The sequence below is a fragment of the Heliangelus exortis genome, chromosome 2 (genome assembly GCF_036169615.1).
Source record: "Heliangelus exortis chromosome 2, bHelExo1.hap1, whole genome shotgun sequence".
Classification (NCBI taxonomy): Eukaryota; Metazoa; Chordata; class Aves; order Apodiformes; family Trochilidae; genus Heliangelus; species Heliangelus exortis.
In genome coordinates this window covers 35,732,269-35,754,886 of record NC_092423.1, presented here as the reverse complement: position 1 = coordinate 35,754,886, position 22,618 = coordinate 35,732,269, and the positions used below count along the sequence as shown (strand labels likewise).

The 22,618-nt window shown below is 37.5% G+C and overlaps 2 protein-coding genes and 1 long non-coding RNA gene across 5 annotated transcripts in view; 1 reads left to right on the top strand and 2 right to left on the bottom strand.

Moving 5' to 3' along the window:
• The window catches only part of LOC139792353 (uncharacterized), a 414,091-nt gene that overhangs the window by 371,644 nt on the left and 19,829 nt on the right, over nt 1–22,618 (bottom strand). The window lies entirely within an intron of this gene.
• Nucleotides 244–19,258, top strand: RAB5A (RAB5A, member RAS oncogene family). 2 transcript variants are annotated; one of them, XM_071735528.1, is made up of 6 exons: nt 244–551; nt 6,014–6,268; nt 9,822–9,973; nt 10,896–11,018; nt 12,768–12,861; nt 14,555–19,258. In XM_071735528.1, exons 2-6 carry the CDS (start codon nt 6,106–6,108, stop codon nt 14,668–14,670), a joined length of 648 nt encoding a protein of 215 aa, XP_071591629.1. In that variant the 5' UTR covers nt 244–551; nt 6,014–6,105; the 3' UTR covers nt 14,671–19,258. The 2 variants fall into 2 exon arrangements, with proteins under 2 accessions (XP_071591629.1, XP_071591630.1); XM_071735529.1 differs by having other exon boundaries at nt 325–345.
• On the bottom strand, nt 16,227–22,099 carry PP2D1 (protein phosphatase 2C like domain containing 1). Its single transcript, XM_071735527.1, is given in 3 exon segments — nt 16,227–17,629; nt 21,081–22,042; nt 22,044–22,099. Coding segments are annotated over 3 exon segments (2,253 nt in total). The 3' UTR covers nt 16,227–16,394.

Here is a 22,618-nt window from a genome sequence, read left to right as displayed (position 1 = left end):
GCAGCGACCCGGGGCCCCGATCCAGGGAGGAGGCGGGGCAGGGTTACGGAAAGGGTTGCCATGGTAACGAACAGGCCGGGCGAGGCCGGGAAGGGTGAGAAAGGGAAGAGGAAACAAAAGCGGGAAGAAGAAAAAAAAAAAAAGGAAAAAAAAAGGAAAAAAAAAAAAAAAAAAAGGAGAAAGAAAAAAAAAGTGGGAGAAGGAGTAGGGTCACGTGACGGGCGGGCGAACCGGAAGCGCATGCCGCGTGCGGGCCGTGACGTGGCGGCGGCGGCGGAAGTGCGTGTGCGTGCCTGTGTGTTTTGGTCGGGGCAGAGGCGGCGGCGGAAGTCGGCGGCGGGCTGGGTGAGGCACCGCTGCGCCCCCGCCCCTCGCCCCCACCGAGGAGCCGCCTTCCCTCTTCCCCCTCCTCCGCCCACCGTGCCCCTGCTCACCCGCCAGCCCCGCCAGACAGACGGAAGGACAGGCAGACGTCGCTGCGCCACCGCCGCCCGGTTCCCCCGGCTCCCTCTCCTCCCCTTCCCCTGAGTGCGGCTCCGCGGCCCGGCCAGGTGAGGAGGAAGAGGAGGAGGCGGTGGCGGTGCTGGCGGGCCGCGCTCACGGGGCTGTAGGGCCCCGGCACTATGGAGGCGAGAGGGGATCGTCTGTTGTTCGGGCTCCTGCTGGCGGCCGCCTGCCCAGGTGCCGCCGCCGGGCCCTGCGGGAACACAGGGCCGTGGTGCGGGTTGCGGTGGTGGGCAGCCCGGTGTGCGGGGAGGAGAGGCTTGGGCTCTTCCCGTCCCGTCTCAAAATGGCGCCCCCAATTTTCCCACTTCCCCTTATTCCTTTGCCTGGAAGGGAGCCGCGGGGGAGGGGAGGTGATGGTGGCGGTGGCGGTGGCGGCGGGGTTAGAGGGGATGGGCCGGGCAGGGCCCAGGACCGTGGTGGTAATAAGAGAGCGGGGATCTTCCCCGGTGTGCGGGCTCTCCTGCGGTGGGTTACATCTGTCTGGGTCCAGTTGCAAGGGCAGGGTTGTGCCTTTCGAGTTGCTCGTGAAATATGGAAGTGGAGACTGGGAGATGTGTCCCTTGCTTTCCCTTTCTCTTGCGGCTGGAGAAGGGACGGTGAATAAGGTGGGAAGTAAAGTTAGACAGCACGTCTCCATCCGGGGGATCGCGACAGGCCTAGTGTATTGGGGGATGCTCTACATAAGCCTTAATTAGATGTAAAGCTTGTATATGATGGAGGAACAAACCTATGCTGTCTTATGTTTTAGGGGATAGCCAAATAGCTTACAGTCTATTAAAATGTTCCAAACAATAGGGCCATTTTCTGTGGTGTGGGGTTTTTTTTCTACTGTAGGCCTCTTTCAGGTTCCTTTGCCATCAGCCTGGGGATGGCAAAGAGAGGCTGAACAGCTAAATAAGCAGCTGAAATTAATCAACTGCCTCCATGTGATGTTCAGACCAAGTGAAAAGTGTGATATATTTGTTTTTTCCACTTTGGTGGTAGTGACTCTCAGAGTGGCAAACAGACTAAATTGCCTTTGTGTGTTGTGATTTTGTAGTAAGAAATGTCTGGGAAAAGGTTGATGTCAGCCAAAGTGGGGTGGCTAGAGGCAATTGCAGAACAGTCATCTATACTTACATTTCCTGTATGATAAACCACTTTATCGGAAAGCAGTTGATACTATACTTCATTCATATGAGCTGATGAGATGCTTATTATCTTTAATTGAGAGGCTATGATTTTTTTGCAGTGACTGTCCTGGTGCACTTGTTTAACTTACTGTCTCATTATGTTTCAATATAAACTGACTTACATGTGACGAGCTTCTTGATAGTTGTACGTGTCACTGTCTTGAATATTGCAGTTAAGAAAGATGCCACACTAATTTTGCCAAACCTAAAAGAGAATAGCAAGAAACTTGGTTAGTAGGAGTGCCTAATAAATAAAGCTTTTTAGATGCTCCCTGGTATTTCTTTTTAAAATGTTCAAGATAGCCCAGTTAATATGAGTTTAAACTAGATAATGGTTGCAGCATTAGCATTGTCATGAAATGTGCAAAAGTTTATTAGAAAGTACTACAATAGTGTGTTCATGATAAGAAACAGTGTCATTTACTCTGAAATGTAAAAGTGGTTTTAAATTTATTGTGAATTTTTGTTGTGGCCTTTGTATTTGATAATGCACTTAATCACATTCATTGTAGGAACAGTGTTATCTGTCTTAATCTCTTCACTGGGCTGGCTTTTCTTACTAGTGTTGTTTTGATACTTACATATTAGCTTTCTTGTAGTTTAAAAGAGACATTGATCTGAATGCTTTGTGAGTATTGGCCAGAACTGTTGGTATTTTGTACACAGATTCAAGCATAATTAAATTTGTGACATGATCTATTGAAATACTTACGACTTGACCAATAAGTAAAATCATTAATGGAGACTATCTAGCAAGCAGCATATAAATTTCTGTTTTAAAATGATAGATTACTTGGTAGGATTAACTGGGAAACATTTCTAATAATATGCTCCAAATTTTGTTCTGGCATTTCCGCATGGAGTTGCTGTCTCTTTAGAAGAGTAAAAACATCCTACTTTCCAAAAGGACCTATGTGTTTGTAGTTTCCAAGACTGTAAAATGGGCCTTGCCTAGTAGTATGGAGTGGAGTTCTCACATTGAGCTCCATAGAAATGGAAACTCCCTTATTTCCATTCATATGAAGCCATCCATCTAAGAAAATTTTGTATTATTTTCCTCAGCAGATTTTTATACAAGTAATTCCCTTGCATAACTATATGTGTATATATATATATATATATATATATATATATATATATATATATATAAAATGAGTTCAAGAGCTTGGTTCAAGGTTTCAGGTGAAACAGTTGTGGGTTTTTTGTGTAGATGAATGAAAATTTTCTTTCTTCACACAAAAGCGGGGTGGTAAAAATTAGTGGATCTTTTCCTGGACGTGTTCACCAAAGCTAAATGTAAGAAATAAGCATGGCCCTTGAAGTAAGTGTTCAGAATTGTCTTGAAAGTGGTTTGTCGCAAAAATACTTGTAATATTCCTCTTTTCTATGTGTTGTTTTTTTTTTTTTAGGATAGTCAAGGCTAATATTTTACAGATTATTTAAGAAACAGGAGAATAAATGAGACCTGAGGTTAGGGCCATATGTGGGGTCTGTATGATTGAGGTCTACTTTGGCATCTTTGTGAAGCACAATGTTCAGCACACAAATGTGCAGAGAACAGGCCTGAAAAACATTCTGTAATGACTGACAAAAGTGTAGTAAAGAAAATGTTTTCCTCTTTTTTTGTATCTGTCTGCTGCCATGTTGTGAATTTTCTGAACAGTTAAATATCATCTGAAGCTTCAAAATATTATTTTCATGTACACTTGTAGGATATGTTAGTAACTTAATGTATAAAAATCACCTAAATGTGCTCTGTTGGGCTTTGAGTCTTGCTTTTTTTAGTTTTTTTTTTTTCTGAGCTGCTCAAAAGTGGGTGCTATGACTGTGGTAGGATTTATTATGAAGTTATTAGATATATTGATGTGAGATTTGATTATATTTGCAGTAAGTTTCTGGGGTCTGATGGCCTTCCTCTCAGGTAGTGTGAGCTCTATCTGCTTGACAGCTGGTTATTTTTGTACATGGTATCTGAGTGTCTTGGATGATTTCTGGTGAGGGGGAGGGGTGTTATAAGGGTATAAACTTTCAAGTTCTCTGATAACTGCAGCGTTAGACCTTGGACATCTATAAAGATTGAATTAGGTTGTTTTCTTGACAACTAGTTCCAGCTTTGGGTCCTAAAGGACTTTTGCAAGGTGTAATAATTGCTGATTAGTAGGTGTTGTAAAGGTGAATAACTACAAGCTGCAAATGGCCAGTTGAAACAAATAAATATTATGTGAGTTAAATCAGTCTTGCCTGTTTTTCTGTTGTGCCTCCTTTTGCTCTCAATATGAGAGGCTGCAAGCTGAAAAGTAATCATAACGAGGAACCAGTGCAGTGGGCTGATTTCCTCACTGTGTCATCTGCAAGTCACTTGCTACCAGTTTACCACTAACTGGTAATTGGATATACCCTTACACCTCTTACTGCTTGTGAGTCTAGAAGAACACGGGATGAATCAAGATTAAAGGTTTTTTAGTTACTTCATGGATATCCAAACGCACTACACCAAACAGATGCATTTCATTTAAAAAAAGAAGTAATTTAATTTTCATCACTTTTCCAAAGAAAAAGATAAACAAATGGCTTACAGTATTCTGAACTACCTTTATTTTGGCTATACCTTGCTGCATTCTACCTTGAAGTATGATGAGGGAGAGATTGTGTTGTCACTGATGCATTTTCTCCAAGTTGCTCTGCAACTGCTGAAGTGTGGAGCAGTAAATATAAGGGATAAAGAGTCTTGTCCGATAACCAACAAACCAGCCATGCATGGTTGGTTTTGGTTTGGTTTTGGGGTTTTTTTCGTTATGCTGTAAGGATGAAAGGTGTGGTATTTTAAAAATAACTGGATCCATTCCTGTATTCTGAAATACTCAACCAAAATTAATGTAAGGAGTAAGAATTTTAATATGTAATTATCACAGTGCTTAATGGTGATAAGCAGGGGCTTTTTTGCTTATTAGAAATGTTCCTTTGCTGTGGTACACTTCCACATGTTTGTAAGAACAAACTTATCTAAGAACAAATATGTCTAAGATTTGGTATTTATTAGATCATGCTGTACAGCTAAAATAAAGTCTGTTGATTTAAGGCTATCATACTAATTAAACAGGACATCAACTCAGGACAGATGGGGATAAAAACTGGATCAGAATATCCTACCTGAAATAAGCTAAATTATTTGGAGAGGTATGGGAAATAGAGCAAATTGAGCAAATAGTGTCTTTCAGGTGTTGAAAGTACTTTTTCTAGGATCTGTATTCAAGTTCTGTTTACAATGCGAAATATCAATTTTTCAACTGTTACATTGTTGAAATAATACAAAGATTTTTCTTGTTGCACAGAAAGGAGTTTGTGAGGGAGGAAGCATAATGCAGAAAGTTATTATGGTCATCTTCCATATGACAATGACTGCAAAATATTAAATATCTACTGTTAAGTGTGTAAAAACATAAATCTTAGGTTCAGAATTGATATCAGCAGAGTCTAAAAACTTCCCTGTCTGTCCATATGAATAAGTATCGTGATATTTTTTTTTTTTTTAAGGAGTTTGAAAGGTTATTTAGTTGACTAAGGAATACACAGTTCATACTTTTTCAAAGCAAAGATCTCTATTGTGAGTATTGATCTGACAGGACATGTATTAGTACTGGAAATACAATTTATCATCAGAAGGTGGTTCTCTGGTGGTTTGTACAAAGTGATCTGGAATTCTTACTGGGCAAGACAATCCAGAAGGCTTTATACTTTTGCTTCTGAGCGTGTGATTGTTAACTAAGGAAGGTATTAATGTTTTGCAAGTCAGGATCTTCTATAGGCTTATCTATGGTAACTGCATTTTGTATACATGATAGAAGCAAACTGATGAGCAAGGCTTGCAGAGAACTTGATGTGGTGATTGAATTTTCTCAATTTACTGTATTTCTTGGCTTCCCAATGATGCTGTCTTCAGAATATTGCTTGGTAATAGCAAAATTACTGAAAAAAATATCTCTTGTAATTTTTTATTTTACTAATAATGGGAAAGTCTGAATCTGTTGTCATATTTCAGTCTTGGTATGTTAAAAAATAAAAGACCGAGGTCTTGCAGGAAGAAACATAATTGGATATTAATGTTCTAATTTGAAGCTTTTATGGGAGGACTAGATATTAAGGAAGATAACAGCTTCATTTGTCATAGATATTGTATATAGCTGACATCTTAACAGCGGTGGTATCTGTACTTTTGACTATTTATTAACTTTGGTAAATACTAGGACAAGTATCTAATCCATGTTACACTAGTGAATTAGGTTTTTCTTACACGGTTTCTAAATCTAATATCACTCACTGTCTTTCATGAACAGGTTGTTACTGGCAGAAGAAGCACTGCTGAGAATCTGAATCCTGGAACTTGCTTTCAAGAGCTTAAAACAAAGGACTTCTTTATAATTTGGGCATGGCTAATCGAGGAGCAACAAGACCCAATGGGCCAAATGCTGGAAATAAAATTTGCCAGTTTAAACTAGTACTTTTAGGAGAGTCTGCAGTTGGCAAATCAAGTTTGGTGCTTCGTTTTGTAAAAGGACAATTTCATGAATTTCAAGAAAGTACGATTGGAGGTGAGAAAGTTATCCTATTGATCTGTTTTACATTGAGTTTATGTTGTCCTTGCCCTTGATGACCTTGAATGTAGTAGAATGGGCCATTGACAGCAAGGATCAAATCCAAGCCCTGTGCCTCTCACTGAGAACTGTAACTTTCTAAGCTAGAAGTGGTAGTTGGTTCAAGGCTGTAGCAAATGTCCATGGCAAGTGGAGAAAGCAAATGTCTGGTTGAACTTGATTGTTTTGAAATGGGGCTTGATGTCAAGTTTTGTTTGTGGATGGATGTGTGGCTGTCTTAATTGTGCTGCCTGCGTAATTCATTTAATAACTACTTAAAAAGGATTTAGTTTATGTGAAAACAAAATGTTGCATCTTCCTGAAAGCTTGTGATGTTATTTATGCATCCTGGATTTACTATAGATTTGGAAGAACTCAATCTGTGTCTGGATATAACTTTAATTCTTAGCAATCACAGCACTTCATGTTCTGGTTCTACATTTTGAGACTTCAAATAAAACAGGTGCTGGCTACTAGAGTTAAAGAAAAATTGTTTAACAGTGAATAGAGTTTTCTCCTTCTCCTGACAGTTTTCTTCTGTTGTATTTTGAAGTTGTTTGTGCTTTGAGCTCTCTCCTTCCTTGGATAAATTTAAACTTCACATAAAACATATAGACTTGGACAAATTATGGATTGATAAATATTCTCCAGTAGACCCTGTTGCTGCTTCCATGAACCAGCTTGTTTCATTCTCATATATATGTGAAGCCCTTTTGGTGCTCTGTAGTTGTCTTTGCATATGTCAAAATGTAATATATCCACAAAGCTTACAAAAATAAATACAAAGAGAATTTAATTGCATCACTTTTTTTATACCTTGCTGCTAGATATATGCATTTTTTTTTATGTATCTCTGTCAGCAGATATGGAGAACCATTCTTTCTTCCCCTTTAGCAGTCTTATTGATGCTCACTTCTTTTTTGAAGTTTTGAGCATTTTATAAAGGCTTTTGGATAGGTCAGTGTGTGAAAGCTGCCTGTGTTACCTCATACAGCTATATGGTAATAAGAGCATTCTCAAAGGTCTATGTGAATTAACATCTCTGTCTTAACATGGCTTTACATGAAATTCATAGTTCAGTTTCAGTTTGAGATCAGTGATCTCCAATTCATTTAACCTGCTTTTTGGTTTTGAATTTTTCTAGTGCCTTGATGGAACTAGGGATAACTCAAATCCTGCTACACAGTTAAAAATCTGTACAAAGATTAAATGAGCTTAAATTCAAGTCCAGAGATGGAGTCTAGTGTAATGTCTATATTAGGCCTCTTCTATATAAAATAGAAACAATATAATATAATATAATACAACAGAGAGAGATTAAATATAGCAGTGCTGGGATTCAGAAAAAGTTTTCTGTAGACAACATCGTATAAGTCTGTAGTTTGTAGTTGCCTGAGGCATAATTTTCTTTGTATACAGAAGGGCCTTTTAACAAAGAGAGGCTTATGTGCATTGTGAAATGGAATAAAAACATCTGAGAGGGAGTGTGGTTAAAGGCACACATGTTGGATGGTGGGTGATGTATTTTTTGCCACTTCAGACCAGTGTAGCAGTGCCTCTTGCTCAAGACAAAAGTATCATTGTTAAGGGTGGTAGGCTTTCAGATAATTAACACAGCCAATTAATTGTCAATTTATTATGGCCTTGCAATATAGAAGAAAGTTAACCTTGTTTGCTGAAATCAACTTGACATTTTGTGGTGTTTGAAATGATCTTATCAATAAAAAGGAGACGCCATAGAATAAAACTCTTGTTTTAGTTATCTTCCTGAGTACATGATTTATGTAGCATAGTGTATTTCTCTGTTGAAGAGAATGTAAGAATTTGAAATTCCATTTGTTTAACATCTTATCTCTGCCTTGGCAAAATATAATATTGAACTGGTTCTGAAGAGGAAGCCCTTAGTCTGATGCAGGATGTATGGTTTTTTCTCTTTTTTTTTGGTTCTGGGCTGCTTAGAGAGCTACTAAGAGGAGCCAGTTTTACCGGTGCTTGGGTATTTGACATTTAGAGAGATTTATGGTGATTTAACATTAGATGATCAAAGCCTTTACCTTCTCCAACCTGCCTGTGCATCTGTGATGGATGCTAATACCCCTGGAGCAGGAACACCTGACCACTTAACTAGTCAGCTTCTGTATGTTAGTTAGAGTGTCCTTTACAAAGCAAGATTGACTTGCTTTTGGTTACTGTAATGGGTTGAAAGTTGCAGCAGTTTGGAATGATTCATAGGCTATAATGTCTTCAAGTATGTGAGACGGGGTAACAGCCCAGGTATGTAAGGGTTATGGGTCAGTATCTCTTTAGACATTTGACTTAAATCAGCTACAAACTGTCAGTATTCTTTGTGATGAGTCCCCAGCTCATCCAAATAGAAAATTTTTAATTTTTTTTTAATATGTTATTTATTTATTGTTTTGGAAAGAGCAAGGGCAAGCCAGTCCACAGTATTTCACATTCTGTCATGACTGGAAAAACTACTCCAAGCAATATACTGGATTGCTCAAACTTTCATCTAAATTGTTGGAATTGTTGCATTTTGCATTTTCTGCTGTATATGAGCTGTAACTGAGCAAACAACATGCCTATAAAGTAGATCACGACAGCTTGTCAGGCCACTGTAATTGTGTGCTTTTTTTAAACTTCAAAAGCTAAAATAGAACAGATGGATGAGTTCAAACTGGAGAGTTAAGAGAGCCCAGTAGAAGTAAATATTGCTTTTCACTGTTCTATTCCCCTGAGAAATTCCTGAGATTCTAGCTTAGTTTTGTAGTATGGGTTTCTGTACTGTCTAGGTACTCACCTCCACATTTCCAGTATGTCCTTTACTCTGATTGGAAAATCTTTGTTAAGAGTAACTGTTTGAAGACTTGAAATAAGTTAGTTACTGTTTTCTGTAATTAGAAGACCATTATTTATGATAATGCATTCAGCTCTAGTGGTAATGGATGCGTGTTTCCCTAAAACTGCAGGCTGTGAAAATTATGCTGAAGCTAATTCTGAAGATCACTTGCAAAGTCAAAAATATGGCTGCTTTAAGAACCCAGACTTCTGAGAATGGATTATTTCTCCCATACCAATTACCTGTTGTATTGTCAGGAGCTGAAAATCAAAACTTTACAAATCAAGACATTTACATCACATAGGGTAGAGCTGTAAACACCTGAATTGTTGGATTATGGCATGATGGGGTGCTATTACTGGTATTCTGTGTACTCTGTTGAAGCAGGATGAAATGTAGCTAGAAGAAGTAAGAGCTTGTGCTCATTCAGATACACTACTGGGGGAAAAAAAAAAATTCTAGTTATTTCTTATGTCTTTAACTTGAGGATGACTGATTGTTTCAGTAACTGTACTGTTATGGTCTCTCTGCTAATGCTTGAACTTGACATATTTTAGATTATAGGCTTGAATTGTCTAAGGGAATATTTGCATTACTGTGAACATAAAACTATGTTAATGTAGAGATATAAGCAGACTTCTGGTTTCAGCACCTCTGTCTTTTTTGTAGCTGCTTTTCTAACCCAGACTGTATGCCTCGACGATACAACAGTAAAATTTGAAATTTGGGATACAGCTGGGCAAGAGCGGTACCACAGTTTAGCACCCATGTACTACCGAGGAGCACAAGCAGCCATAGTGGTATACGACATCACAAATGAGGTGAGTACTGTGTTAGGGAAGCACAAGGAGGATTTGGAACTTACCAGTCTTGCATCCTAATTTTTTCTCACTGGCTTCTATTAATCAATCCGTAACTTTATAGAATCATCAATTGGTTTGAGTTGGAAGGGAGCTTTAAAAGTCAGCAAGTACAATTGCCCTGCCTGGGCAGGGACATCTTTCACTAGATCAGGTTGTTTGTTTCATATTGGACTATGTAATGTTAAACTGTATCTGCTAACTTCTTTTGACAAAAAAGCATTTCTAGGGTTTTTCTTTTTATTGTATTGAGGAAAAAAAAAAAAAGAGCCAATTCCATTTTCAAACCCACCTTTAAATAAGTCCACCAGAATTGAGCCGTTACTCGTCACATTGCTGGTGGACATTTTTCTGGTAGTGAAATACATTGTTTTAATACTGTATTATTGCAAGCTATGGTAAGGATTGGAAAGGTCTCAGATCCATTGAGACCAAAATCTAAGGTTGTTTGGTTCCATTTTCTTTGAACTTCAGATAAGCGTCACTTAGTTTTGATAAAATAAGACTTAAAACCTTCAAAAAAACCTGAAACCCTGTAGCATGATGAACCCTAGCCCTTTCAATACAACTTTTTGTAAACTTTATTCTTCTAGAGCAGAAATTAAAATTCTCATTTTCTCTCAACCACTTTTTCCTTACTCAGTGTACATACAAATCTTCCTATCTTTACCTTTTCAGCATTATTGTAACTAAGCACATTTGAGAACTAAGGTAGGAATGTTTCATTTTAAAAGTCCAGTTGGCAAGTTGGAGTGTCCCTTTGGACAAAGGTAGCAGCCTTGTGCTGGCCTTCTGCATGAAGTATAGGTGACAGAGACTGTGATAATAGGTGAGTCCCAAAGGATGATAAAACTCAGTTGCATCATTTTGCAATCATTAACAGGAGTCCTTTGCCAGAGCGAAAAATTGGGTCAAAGAACTTCAGCGACAAGCAAGTCCCAACATTGTAATAGCTTTAGCAGGAAACAAAGCTGATCTAGCTAACAAAAGAGCTGTGGATTTCCAGGTATGTACATAACTTCTATTTATAGAACTAGCATTTTGATGAAATAGAAAGTAAATAAACAGAGGAGGAGCTTATATGCATAGCCTACTTAGTTGTTAAAGAGGTTGTGCTGTTAAATGTAAACATCAGCTGAGACTAATTTAATTATACAGGCTACTGGGAAAGCTATTTCTGTATAAGTAACGTATAGCAATAGACATTTTTGAATAATCAAGTTTGAGGAATAACTAAATTATTTACATATTTTTAAACCTTGTTGCATTTCTGTTCTTTGAGGTGACTTTTTCCTGTCTTCTACCCGAAATTACCAGTAACAGGTTTCAGTGGATGAGATAGCAGTACCTCAGTGCAAACTACTCTTTCTTTCTGATTTTTCAGTAGGAAACTTTTATCATTTGATGCAAAGCTAACTGATGCGCTCAACTTGCTTAGGCTGTACTGTTGAAGCAGTGTTATAAGTTTTAATTGTACTGTCCATGGACTTTTTTTGGGTTCAGTGGATATATCTGTGCTTTCACTGCAATATTTTATTTTCTAGAAAGTTTAACCAAGTTATCAGAAAAACACTTCCAAAATAAATTACTGCAAGTGGTTCTGGTCTATTCATGATTGATTGAATTTTAATTAAGATCACATTTATTAGCTATTAATTCTCTTATGATTTTGGTCTGTATTTGGTGTCACTTTGTAAGATACTGCTGTGTATAGTAACTATAGGAGTCAGGCTATGAAGGTTAGCAGTGGTTTAGGTGGTTTTCTGCCAAAATTCACCATCTCAGTTCTCTAATTTTGTACATCTGTGTCAAGTATAATAAAGCTGTGTGACAGAAGACCTTTGTGTTTTTACAAAAAGATGTGGTATTTACCAAATCATTAACATATATGTGCATGTAAAATAAAAATCAATTACCAAAGTAAAAATCACCTTTACTATTTTTTGAACCATTACAGTCTTAATGCTTTTCAAATATTCTTTTTTTTGGTTGCTATTAGTGTGGATTTCTGGACTCCTTGCAGGCTTGACAGTCCTTTCTCATTGCAAAGCACATTTAAGATTTATAGGTATTTGTTAATGTGTTATTTGCGATTTAGTTACATAGATCTTGGCAGGTGTCACACATAAATATAAGATGCTGTAGATGGTTTTTTTCATAGGTATTCTATAGTTTGCCTTTTTGCACATTTCATATTGAATGCAAAGGCATAAGACATAAGCATAAGAAGCTGGGTGTTCTCAGCTGAAGTGGCAAAAATGGGAAACTTTATAAACAGACTATTTCAGAATGCAGTTTGGACTGGAAAAGGTGTTACTGTGGCAAGGTATTTAATTATGTCAGGATGATGAAACTGTTCTTCTCATTCTGACTCAATGATTGAAAGATTCAAAGTTGTTCACAAACTACCTTCTTTCCAGGGTAATAGACTTTCTGACATTTTATGGCACTTTCTGGAGCTTATTTGTTCTTGCTATCACAGCAGGTGTTATTTTTTAGCTTTGCCTGAAATTTTTCCATTTGAAGTAAGATGAGTAAGGTTTTTTAAGTTTGCATTTCTAGAGGTTTTGCTGCTTGGTGGAATTGTAACTTCTTTATAGCTGATGAATAAAACATTGTCACATGAGTTTTCAGCAAGCATTCTTTCTTTCAGTATGGTATGGAAAATTTCCCTTAGTAGCAATAAAAGTATAATGTGTGATGATTGTGTGATTATTTTTTTAATGAAGTAATGCATTCTTATTTTACCTTTCAGGAAGCACAAGCTTATGCAGATGACAACAGCTTATTGTTCATGGAGACATCTGCCAAAACATCTATGAATGTAAATGAAATATTTATGGCAATTGGTAAGTTCACGAAGTAACTGAGAATTTAAGAGAATTGGTTTTGTATGCTTCATACCATCACAGTCTTCCTGATCCAAAATCTTTGGTTTTCACCTCAATTATTTCTGGCTCTGAAGCTTCCTTGGGCCTTTTCATACCCTCTTTGATTTTAAGAGAGCAGAGAAACTTAGTTTAGGCACAGTTACACAGGTCTGCTCTCAAGCACAAAAGAGGTGTTAACTTGGAATAGCTAAGCTGGGTTACTTTTGAATTCTTTCAGCAAGTTCTGCATACACCTTTCAAAGAACTTCTGCTGCTTCAAGTTCAAGCAAAATTAAGCTTTGGTGTTTAAATACAAACTCTTAGGCTTTCCCATGGAATAGGTAACCATGAAAGGCTCTACAGGAATGCTCAATTACACTACTCTATTGAAATTTTAAAATTAATTTGTTTAAAGGTGCAGTTTGCTTCTTGTAAAACAAACAAAAAAATCAGTTACCAAAACCTGGTAACTTTGGGGGTAGTTTGTTATATTAACATTTATTCTTACCTTCCTATATTTTAATCGTGTACAAAATAAATTTAAGAGAACTGTTCCATTAGTACCAGGACGTTTTGTCTGTAAGGTTTGTTGTCCATGTGAGTGTTCTTTTTCATCAATGAATGAAATTAAGCATTGTCAGTGCTTCAGAGCAAGGTCTGTTGCAGTGGACCCTGAAAAAGAAATCTTGACAAGGATATAAGTATTGCATGAAACCTGGAACGGCCTTTTACACAACATGGATGCAGGGACCTAACAAGATCATCTGGTGCTGCCTTTTGTGGGAAAGAGAGCCTAGATGAGATTAGCCAGTACCACAACACATCTTCTTGTGGTGTACTCTGATGGGTTTCTGGCTGTTATGCTTGCATTTAATTCCTTTTAGGAAAAGTTACTCTTTAAAAAGCTGGCCAAAGTAATTACTTGGGAGTCAAAGCATGCAACCAAACTGTAGAACAGGGAGGGAGGGTTTCTGGGTCCTGATAACAGGAAGAGCAAGGCAGGCCCCTACAGAAATTCTTTAATGTAGAACTTAGCTTTCTCTATATTAGGAAATTGCTAGGAGGAGCTACTGCTCAGAAGGGTAACATTTGTCACCCTTATTTTTCTTGTCAGGACTGAGGAGGTACCCTGCAGCTATAAGGACAACAAAGAAATTATCACAGTCAATTAACTCCTAAGAGCTTGAGAGAAGAGACAGCTTGGGGAGGGGAAGCTAGGAGGGACTTTATCTGGTGCTGAGGGACATTTTCTATGATGTTTGCAAATACTTATTTTGGATAGATAGCTTAGCAGTAGTTTGACCCATTTCTGTCTGTGCCTTTTCAATCTTAGTGTATCTTTTAGCACTAACATCCTGATCTTAAAGCCTGTTCTGTGTAGGTGGATTCTCCCAAGAGCCATCATTTACTGGCATAGCATACCTGTGCAGATATATTTTACTGCTCAATTTACTAATGCATTTCACTCTTGAAAATCACTGATAAGGTAGCTAATCATTAAGAAGTAACTTTTTTTATTACCAATATATAATCACTATAAAATCTGATATGATTCAGTATCGCTGTGGTTATAGAATAATACATATAGAATATGGCTGACTGTGTACTCGGGTGATTTAATAATCTTAGTTCAGTCTCAGTTTTAACTCTTTATTTATTGTTGATTTTATAGCAAAAAAATTGCCCAAGAATGAGCCACAGAATGCAGGAGCCAGCTCTGCCAGAGGAAGAGGAGTAGACCTAACTGAACCCACACAACAACCCAAGAGTCAATGTTGTAGTAACTAAACCATCAATTGCTTTAAACTGTTCTGAATATTCTTCTGCTTCCTAACTGTTAATAACCATGGAATTGGAGTGCTTAACCTGGCCCAGCACAGCTTCCAAACAGCGAAGAGACTTATATGATAATAGTCAAGTTCATGATACAGAGTTTACTTTTGACCTAAAATTTTAACATGCATGTATCCAGCACTGGCTGTAATGTGTCAGCAGTAGAGGAGAGATGGAAGCCAAATAAACTTCCTTCGGTTAAAAGGTTTTGAAAAATCACTTACATTAGGGCTGTAGAAGAACTACTTTCTGTGGACCTAATTGGCCAGTTCCTGTAGCCTCAATACTGATTACTGTTATAATAAATAGAATTGGGTCTTTTTGTAATTCTCAGTTGTGCTTTAAAACCTTTTTAGAAACAGGGTCTAAAAATTACATAAACTTATTCACAGTATTGATGCAACCAATTGTTTCTGCAGGTATCTGCTGTTTAGTTATACATTCCATAGTTTTAATAATTTAATTACAAGTAATATTTGCATTAACAATTTTAAGAACCCTATGCTTGCAGGAAAGTGGAGTTTTAGTTGGTACACTGTATGTAAATTATATCAACCCAGTTACTTATCTAAAGGAATTAGTGATAAATCAGGTTCACATTCATTTCTGATCTGTCCAGAGGGTACAGACCAGTAAATATAACTTCATAGAATGGTTTGAGTTAGAAGGGACCTTAAAGATCACCTAGTTCCAACCCCCCTGGCATGGGCAGGGACACCTCCCATTAGACCAGGGTGCTCAAGGTCTCATCCAACCTGTCCTTACTCTTCCAGAGAGGAGGCATCCACAGCTGCTCTGGGCAACTTTGACTTATGATTTTTTTTCTTCTACAAACTGTAGGAGCTCTTCAAGTAAAACCACAACAAACTTGGTGTCTGTGACTTCTTTCTTGTTTTTGATCATTGGTGGCCATTACAGTTTGTTTTTCCCCAAAGGAAAAGAAAAAAATATAGTGCACTAACAATTACGTACATCCAACTTGATTTTAAATTTGGATATTAATGTACTGTAAATAGGTACTCTGCATTGTAGTCTACATTTGTTTAAAACTTCCTGTAATATTTAAGAATTGCTTAAAGGTATACAGAATGTACAGTTACATAAAGCTAACTTTTTTCCTGTCTAATCAAAGGGGGTTCTAAGTTTTCTTTTTTGGCTAGAGCAGTAATGAATGATGCTCCTGTATCTGTAACATAAGTACTGCTGTCTGTCAATAATGAACTTTGCAACTTTGTTTTCCAAAGTACATTTTATTTTGATCTGTCCAGTATATTGCACTAATTCTTTTAGTTATTTTCATTATATGAAATCTACCAAGTGTGTCAGAAGAGATTAATTAGTCTATTTAAATGTTGAACTGATAGCAGAAACTTACATGTGCAGATTTTAAATTTGCAGTTATCTGGTTTAGCAAGGAAAAATGACAGTTCACCAGTGTTTAGTTTTATATTGAGGTGCTCAGGTTTGAATAAAGTGGTTTAAGAAGAATAAAAAAAAGTTTTTGAATACTGTTTCTTATTGAGAGTTTCAGAAGGTTTTATTGCATTTGCACAGTTTCAGAAAAGGTGTCTGGTTTACTATATGGGTCAGCCTTTAAGATGATTATAAAGTAGTTTTGTGACACAGCTAAATATAAGCTTGTACTATATTTACTGTGGCACTCCACTTATGTTAAATTTCTAAATGTTGAGGTAATTGGGTATCTTATCACAACCATTTAGAAGTACAATCAAAACAGTAATGTTATCTCTTGAACCTGCAGCTAATGCAGTCTTTACCAGTTGTTCACTGATGTAGCTTGCTGCACCGTTGTAGAGTGTCTCGGGGGTGACACTGCCTCTTCCTGCAGTTTGTGAATCATGATTGGATGGGTTTGATTTTGTGTCCTCTTCAGACTGTGGTGGTGGTTTAGAAGCCACTGGTGACAGAGTCTTTGGCAGTTCTTGACCAGTGTAACTTGCAGGTTTGTTACAAAAAATGTTTGGGTCCATTTTTTCTGGCAGTTGTGGACCTGAGCTATAGTTACTTAAGCATGTATCTCTTTGGGGCTGTGTCGTGTCTTTAGACCCTATTGCCAGTACATTTTCTTGCAGCTGTTCATGGCTGCAACTTGCATCTCTCAGACAGACAGTGTCAGTGTCTGTTTCTTCTTCCTCTCCAGTCTGAAAACTCTTACATTGATATACTTTTTTGTCCTCAGACTGTTTGAGTTCTTCAAAGCCATCTTGTGTGGTAGAATTGGACTGTTCTATATCTCTGTCCTGTGAAATTACTTCATTGTTACTGAAAAGAGACAGTTCTGAACCAGCTCGATTTTTGTGGTCATCATTTTCCTTGGGAATTCCATTTTCACTTTGCAAATAGTTCTTCCAAGAACACTTTGAATTATTTTGTTCCAGGTTGCCTTTTGAGTCAGTGAGAAAAATGTCTTTATTGGAATATAGTATGTCTATTCCATCTTGCAGCTCATCATCAGCCTCTGAGTTATTTAAGTTGTCTTCAGTGAGGGGCATCAAATACTGAGACTTGTATGGAGAGGCTGTGTTTTGCTGAACACATTCATACATTCTTAAGTAATGAGTGAATGTTTCTAGTGTTAATGCAAGTACTTCCTTGTAATCCAAAACCTCCCAAAGTCCATTAGAAGCTAAAATAAGAAACTGACAAGTATCATCGATCCGGACAGACATGGTGTGAGGTACAGGTATAACAAAGCTTTTCAGGACTGGATCTCCGTGATGTCCAAGACCTCTTGTAGTTCTCAGGTGCCCCTCTACTAATCCATCTGGTTCATTAGTGCTGATGTTTCCACCACTCTGAAGTATTCGTTGTCTCTCACTTACATTGGAAGTGCTGTGCTCTTTTGAGAGGCAGTGACTCTTACCATTTTTACATAAGACTGCATGTGCATTACCTAAAATTGAGATATTTTGAATTGTAGCATACTGATTTTTTTTTTTTTTTTTTAAAGACAATGCTGTTACACCAATAGCCTTTTGCTAAGGACTGTGAAAAAGCTGAGGTCATAGTTCAATTATCTGTGGCCACGGCCAACTCTATGTCTATCAATGAACCTGGCTCTATTTTACAGCAAAATTTTCTGTGTTTTCTTCCTTCCCATTATTCAAAAGACTGTTCCAGAACCTTATTCTTTTGACTGCAACTAAACTCTTACAAGGAGTCTTAGGTGACGTTTCATTCAGCTTAAAGTACAATCTGATAGAAATGTTGCATCTTGGGGTTTTTTTTTTAAGCAAGAGTGCATGTTTTTCTCAAATATACTTGGTTTTTTTGTTTTTCCTAGGACATGTGCTTTCAAAATATTTTGACTGAACTCATCAAGAAGTTTCAGGTTCAGACTACTTCAAATATAAGATTTCTAGTACCTGAAAATAATTTGGACATTGTGTAGAATTTACAGTTTACCAACATAATGCCTTAAATCTCTTAGTTAAGGAACCCAAGAGCGCAAGAGTTCTCAGTGTTACCATGCGAGGGTCGAGGACTCATTTCTTTAGTATGAATAGATTATTTCCCTCTATATTTTAAAATTGCAGGGTGAGAATGAAAAGTGTTAGAAATTGCAATACTGCAGGTGACTAGTCTTGTCAGACTTAGATGCAGAGCCTAAAGGAAAGCAGCTCTGAAACAAAGTGATGTATTGTTTGAGATCCTCTGGCTGCACTGGGAGAAGGCCATTTTTTTGTTACTGGTCTGCTCCCATGTGTTGGCATAAGGACAAAAGTGATGTCTTGCAGAAGGAACTCGAGTGGGATGGTAGCTTTCCAGATGCTAAGCTGTGTGTTCATTTATATTGTATTTTTAATATCTGACCAGACTAGGGCAGAGATCTCTTGAGAAGTGTTTATAAGTAGGCGCTGCTTATACAGTAGCTGTATTTCTTTGGAAGTATTGGCATTGTCTTGTGTAGGAGACAGCTAAAAGTAGTTTGTGTGAAGACAGATTTCTCTAGGAGGTGATTCAGAATATCAAACTGAAGGGCACACCTTTTTTATTGATTATAGAATGTAGATGCCTTAAGTTATGCTGTGTGAATGTTTCCTTGTGCTTGCTCCCTCCTCCTGATTTCCATGGAGAGATAGAAGACTGTCTAAAATTTCCTTTGAACCCTCAGAGTAAGACCAACAGCTGTAAGCCTAAAAAAGGGCATAATAATCCATGTGGAGCAATTGGACTGCAAGAAAGAGTAAAATCTAGATGCTTTTGGATGCAAGTCTCTTGTCTGCAAACCAAAAACAGGGCAAGAGAATTACCAAAACCAAGCTGACCTATCAATATGGGACTAAATGAAGAAGACAAAGCTGGCTGATACCACCATCTCCTGCTCCTCATATCTGACCATCTTCTTCAGTTGTTTACCTGATGCTGAAGGAACATGTCTATACTTCTGTATATGTTAAGAACACATTCCTGGGGGGAAAATGAAGATTGATGTTGTGCGGATCTTTTTCTTTGATGTGATACATTTGGTGGAAAATTAAGTGTATTAGATTAAATAAATGTGTATTTAGAAGTGGTTAAATATGTGGACTTTAATCATAAAAGGCTTAAAGTACCTCTGATCAACTTCAAGCCTTAACCCGTTAGCAGAGCTTGAGTCTACAGTGTCTTCAGTTGCAGGCAGCATAATACCTCATCTGGGAGGGAAGAATGGAGGCCTGTTACTAGAACAAGATCACTTAGGTTGGGTGAACTCTCTACCAAATATTCTTACCTTCCATCCTACCTCTCAAGCTCATTGTAATAAAAATGTTTTTTTCCCCGAATAAGTTTAAAAAAAAGTGCATTTTTTAGCTCCGAGAACATTATAACCTCTATGTGAGTTACTTCTGAATTCCATTAATGGTGTGACTGCATCTCCTGCAAGAATATCTGAGCTAGTGCTAAACTACCAGCTTGGTTACTGATAACAGTAAAGTTCTGGTATCTGCAAAAATGCTTGTTGGAGGCAGAGAAATTATGGCAATAGTATTAAACGGTGGGAAAATGGAGGAGAGGAACACAGTTACTTATTTCACTTTCACTGCCTGTTCAGGTTGGTTTTTAGTGTTCCTTAGACTGTCAGAGGATTGTGTGTTATTGTTAAGCACACACACACAGAAAAAAAAAACCCACCAAAACCAAAAACAAACAAACAAAAAAAAATAGGATCAGTTTTTTCCAAACATAGAATATGTTTTGAGTTGTTTGGTTTTGCCTTCTGAAGAAATGAAGCCACTCAAATAGTTTTCTGGTTCCCTACTGATCTTTGACTCTCTTGATTGATTTCAAACAAATTTCTTCCAAAGAAATCATGACATTTTGTGCATACACTCATCTGGAAAGGGAAGAGTACCCCTGTTGATGGGAAGTTGCAGCATTAATACACCCCTTACTAATGCTAGGGAGAGTAATAGAAAAGTATTACAGTGCTGGGCATGTGCTTCAAGCAGAGATGGGAAGACACTGGCAAATCCATGTGAAACTATTCGGCCAACTTTTTTGTTGTTGTTGTTTTTTAATAACTCTGCTTGTGTGCCCCTTTGTTGGGAAGCAACCATCTTGCTTGTAATCTTACTGCTGTCTTACATACAGAACTTAAGTGGTAAGAATTACCAAATGTAAATATACCATGACTAGAAGTGCTAAGAACTGCAAGAGATTTGGGTACTGTTGCCTGCAGCAGGGCTGGGTAGAGAAGCATAAATGTAGCAGTGTTTCAGATTCTAGTTATAACTTCACTAAAGAAAGGAAAAGCAGGGTTCTCCTTCATAAGGAAACAAGTATTAATAGATCTGTAACAACAGTAAATAACAACCAGTTTCCATTTGAGAAATTAACTCAGATGATCCCCACAGATCATGTTTTCAGTGTGCTGGTAGCAAAGTGTGGTGGCACTTAGTCTCAACGAAACAAAGTATAAAAAAGGCATATATTAATCATCAGTCTATGACACAAGGGATCTGCAGATCTAAAATCGGAAGACTTTAGGATTGTCTGTCTTAAAATGATGACAACTTAAGCCTCCTCCTGGTTTAAAAAAAACAAAACAAAAAACAACCCAACAAAAACCAAACCAAAACAACACCACCCCCCAAAAAAATCCCCAAACAACTAGTAAATACAGTTGTTACTGCTCTTCAGAGGTTGATTGTGTATTAAGGAATTTTTCAACTGTCTTTTGCGTTATTCTTTAATAGATTTAATTCAAATATAATATTGAAGGTACTTACTTGATATGCTTAATACTGCCTGATACCAATATAATTTGCAAGGTATTTATCATGTCTCCTTACTGTCTCTAAATATCTACTGCCAACAAAACTCACGTGGTTTATTTTTTTCATGGTGTGGAATGTACATACCTATGTTGGCAATGTGAAGTAACCCGGCAACACCTTTGGCTGTCCTGGCTAATGGATTCTGTGTGTTGTTTTCAGGATGTTTTCCTTCTTCTTCCTCAGTGCCACCTATTTCTTCACTGGGGATTCTTTCCACCAAACAGGTAACTACTGAACAGCCACTCCAGCGAACTTTGGAAACCTCATTCCTTCCCAGACGTAGAAGTCTATCCATTCTCCAAAAGGACTTGGCATATGCTTTATGAATCCATTCGTAAGTATTAGTCTTGTCGGTCTCGTCATTGTCTGGCTTATCAGAGAAAATCTTCTCTTTTTCCCTGTAATCTGCATTGATCACTGTGGCGAAAGAATCTAGAATTTGCTGTTCATCCTTATTCTTTTTGTAGGAGGGATCTGTTTGAGCAAGCTGGTCAAGAAATAAAATTGGAAGCTCTGCTGCAACTGTTTCTGCAGCGGTCACGCCATGAGAGCCATCAACTAACCCCAAAAAACAAGTATCTGACCTATTGCCATAGTTATCGAGCACAATAAATGTGTCTTCCATGTCTCCCTGCCATGTGGAATTTTTATCTTGACAAATGGATAATGCTTTTATTAAAGAATTACTTACTTTCTTAGGGGTACTAGGATTGTTAATATTAGCAAGATCACAGTATGATATAGGAGCGTGATTATTCTTAAGGAATTCAAAGGAATAATCAATCTTCTGCCTGCGTGTCTCAGAAAATTTAGGAGCCTTAGTCAGTTTTGAAATTAGTTTCTTCCTCTGAACTAAAAGTGCTTTGTTGTCAGTATTTCTTTGTAGGCTATCAAAGCCTAGCAAAGCTAGGGCTTTGTGGGTTTTTTTATGGTAAAGAAGATCGTATGGGTATATTGTTTGTTGACACACAGAGCAAAAAACTGAAATTAACTTGGAATCATCATTTTCAATTGCCATTGTGATCTTCTCCAGATGATCTTCCTCTGTGCTGTTGAAAATCAGGTGTGTTTGTTTTGTCTTGTGAGTTTTCCTCCCATGTCATTCTATAAAGAAGTTGAATATGTTAAGGGTTTTCACCTTTTCATATTTCAATATTAGGTAATACTACATTTACCTAAATCTTGTTCTTAGTCTCTTACAAACTCTGAATTGCATAATTGTGTGGGAAACTCACGTGAGTTTATAGAAAATTGTAACTATGTTAAAAATCTCTAATACAACAAATTCAAAAAGCTTGAAGTCTGTAAATAGAGATAATTACTTGATTTAGGGTATTCTTGTACCTCATGAGATTGTTTCCTCCTTGTGATTCAGTGCATAGTCCTGTGCCTTCACACTGTTAGAACTGTAAATATTAAGTAGTTCCTCATCAGCTTTTCCTTAATTATTCATCATTTTTGTGACACGGTAGTGGAGTATAATTCCCTCTTGGAGAGAAAAAAAAATAAAAATGTGTATTTAAGCACACAGAAGATAATTTACATTTATGTAGAAAATATTCTCTTGTTTTTCTTGGTTACAAGAGCTCTATTTTGCAGTGTTCTCATTCTTTTAATGTAGG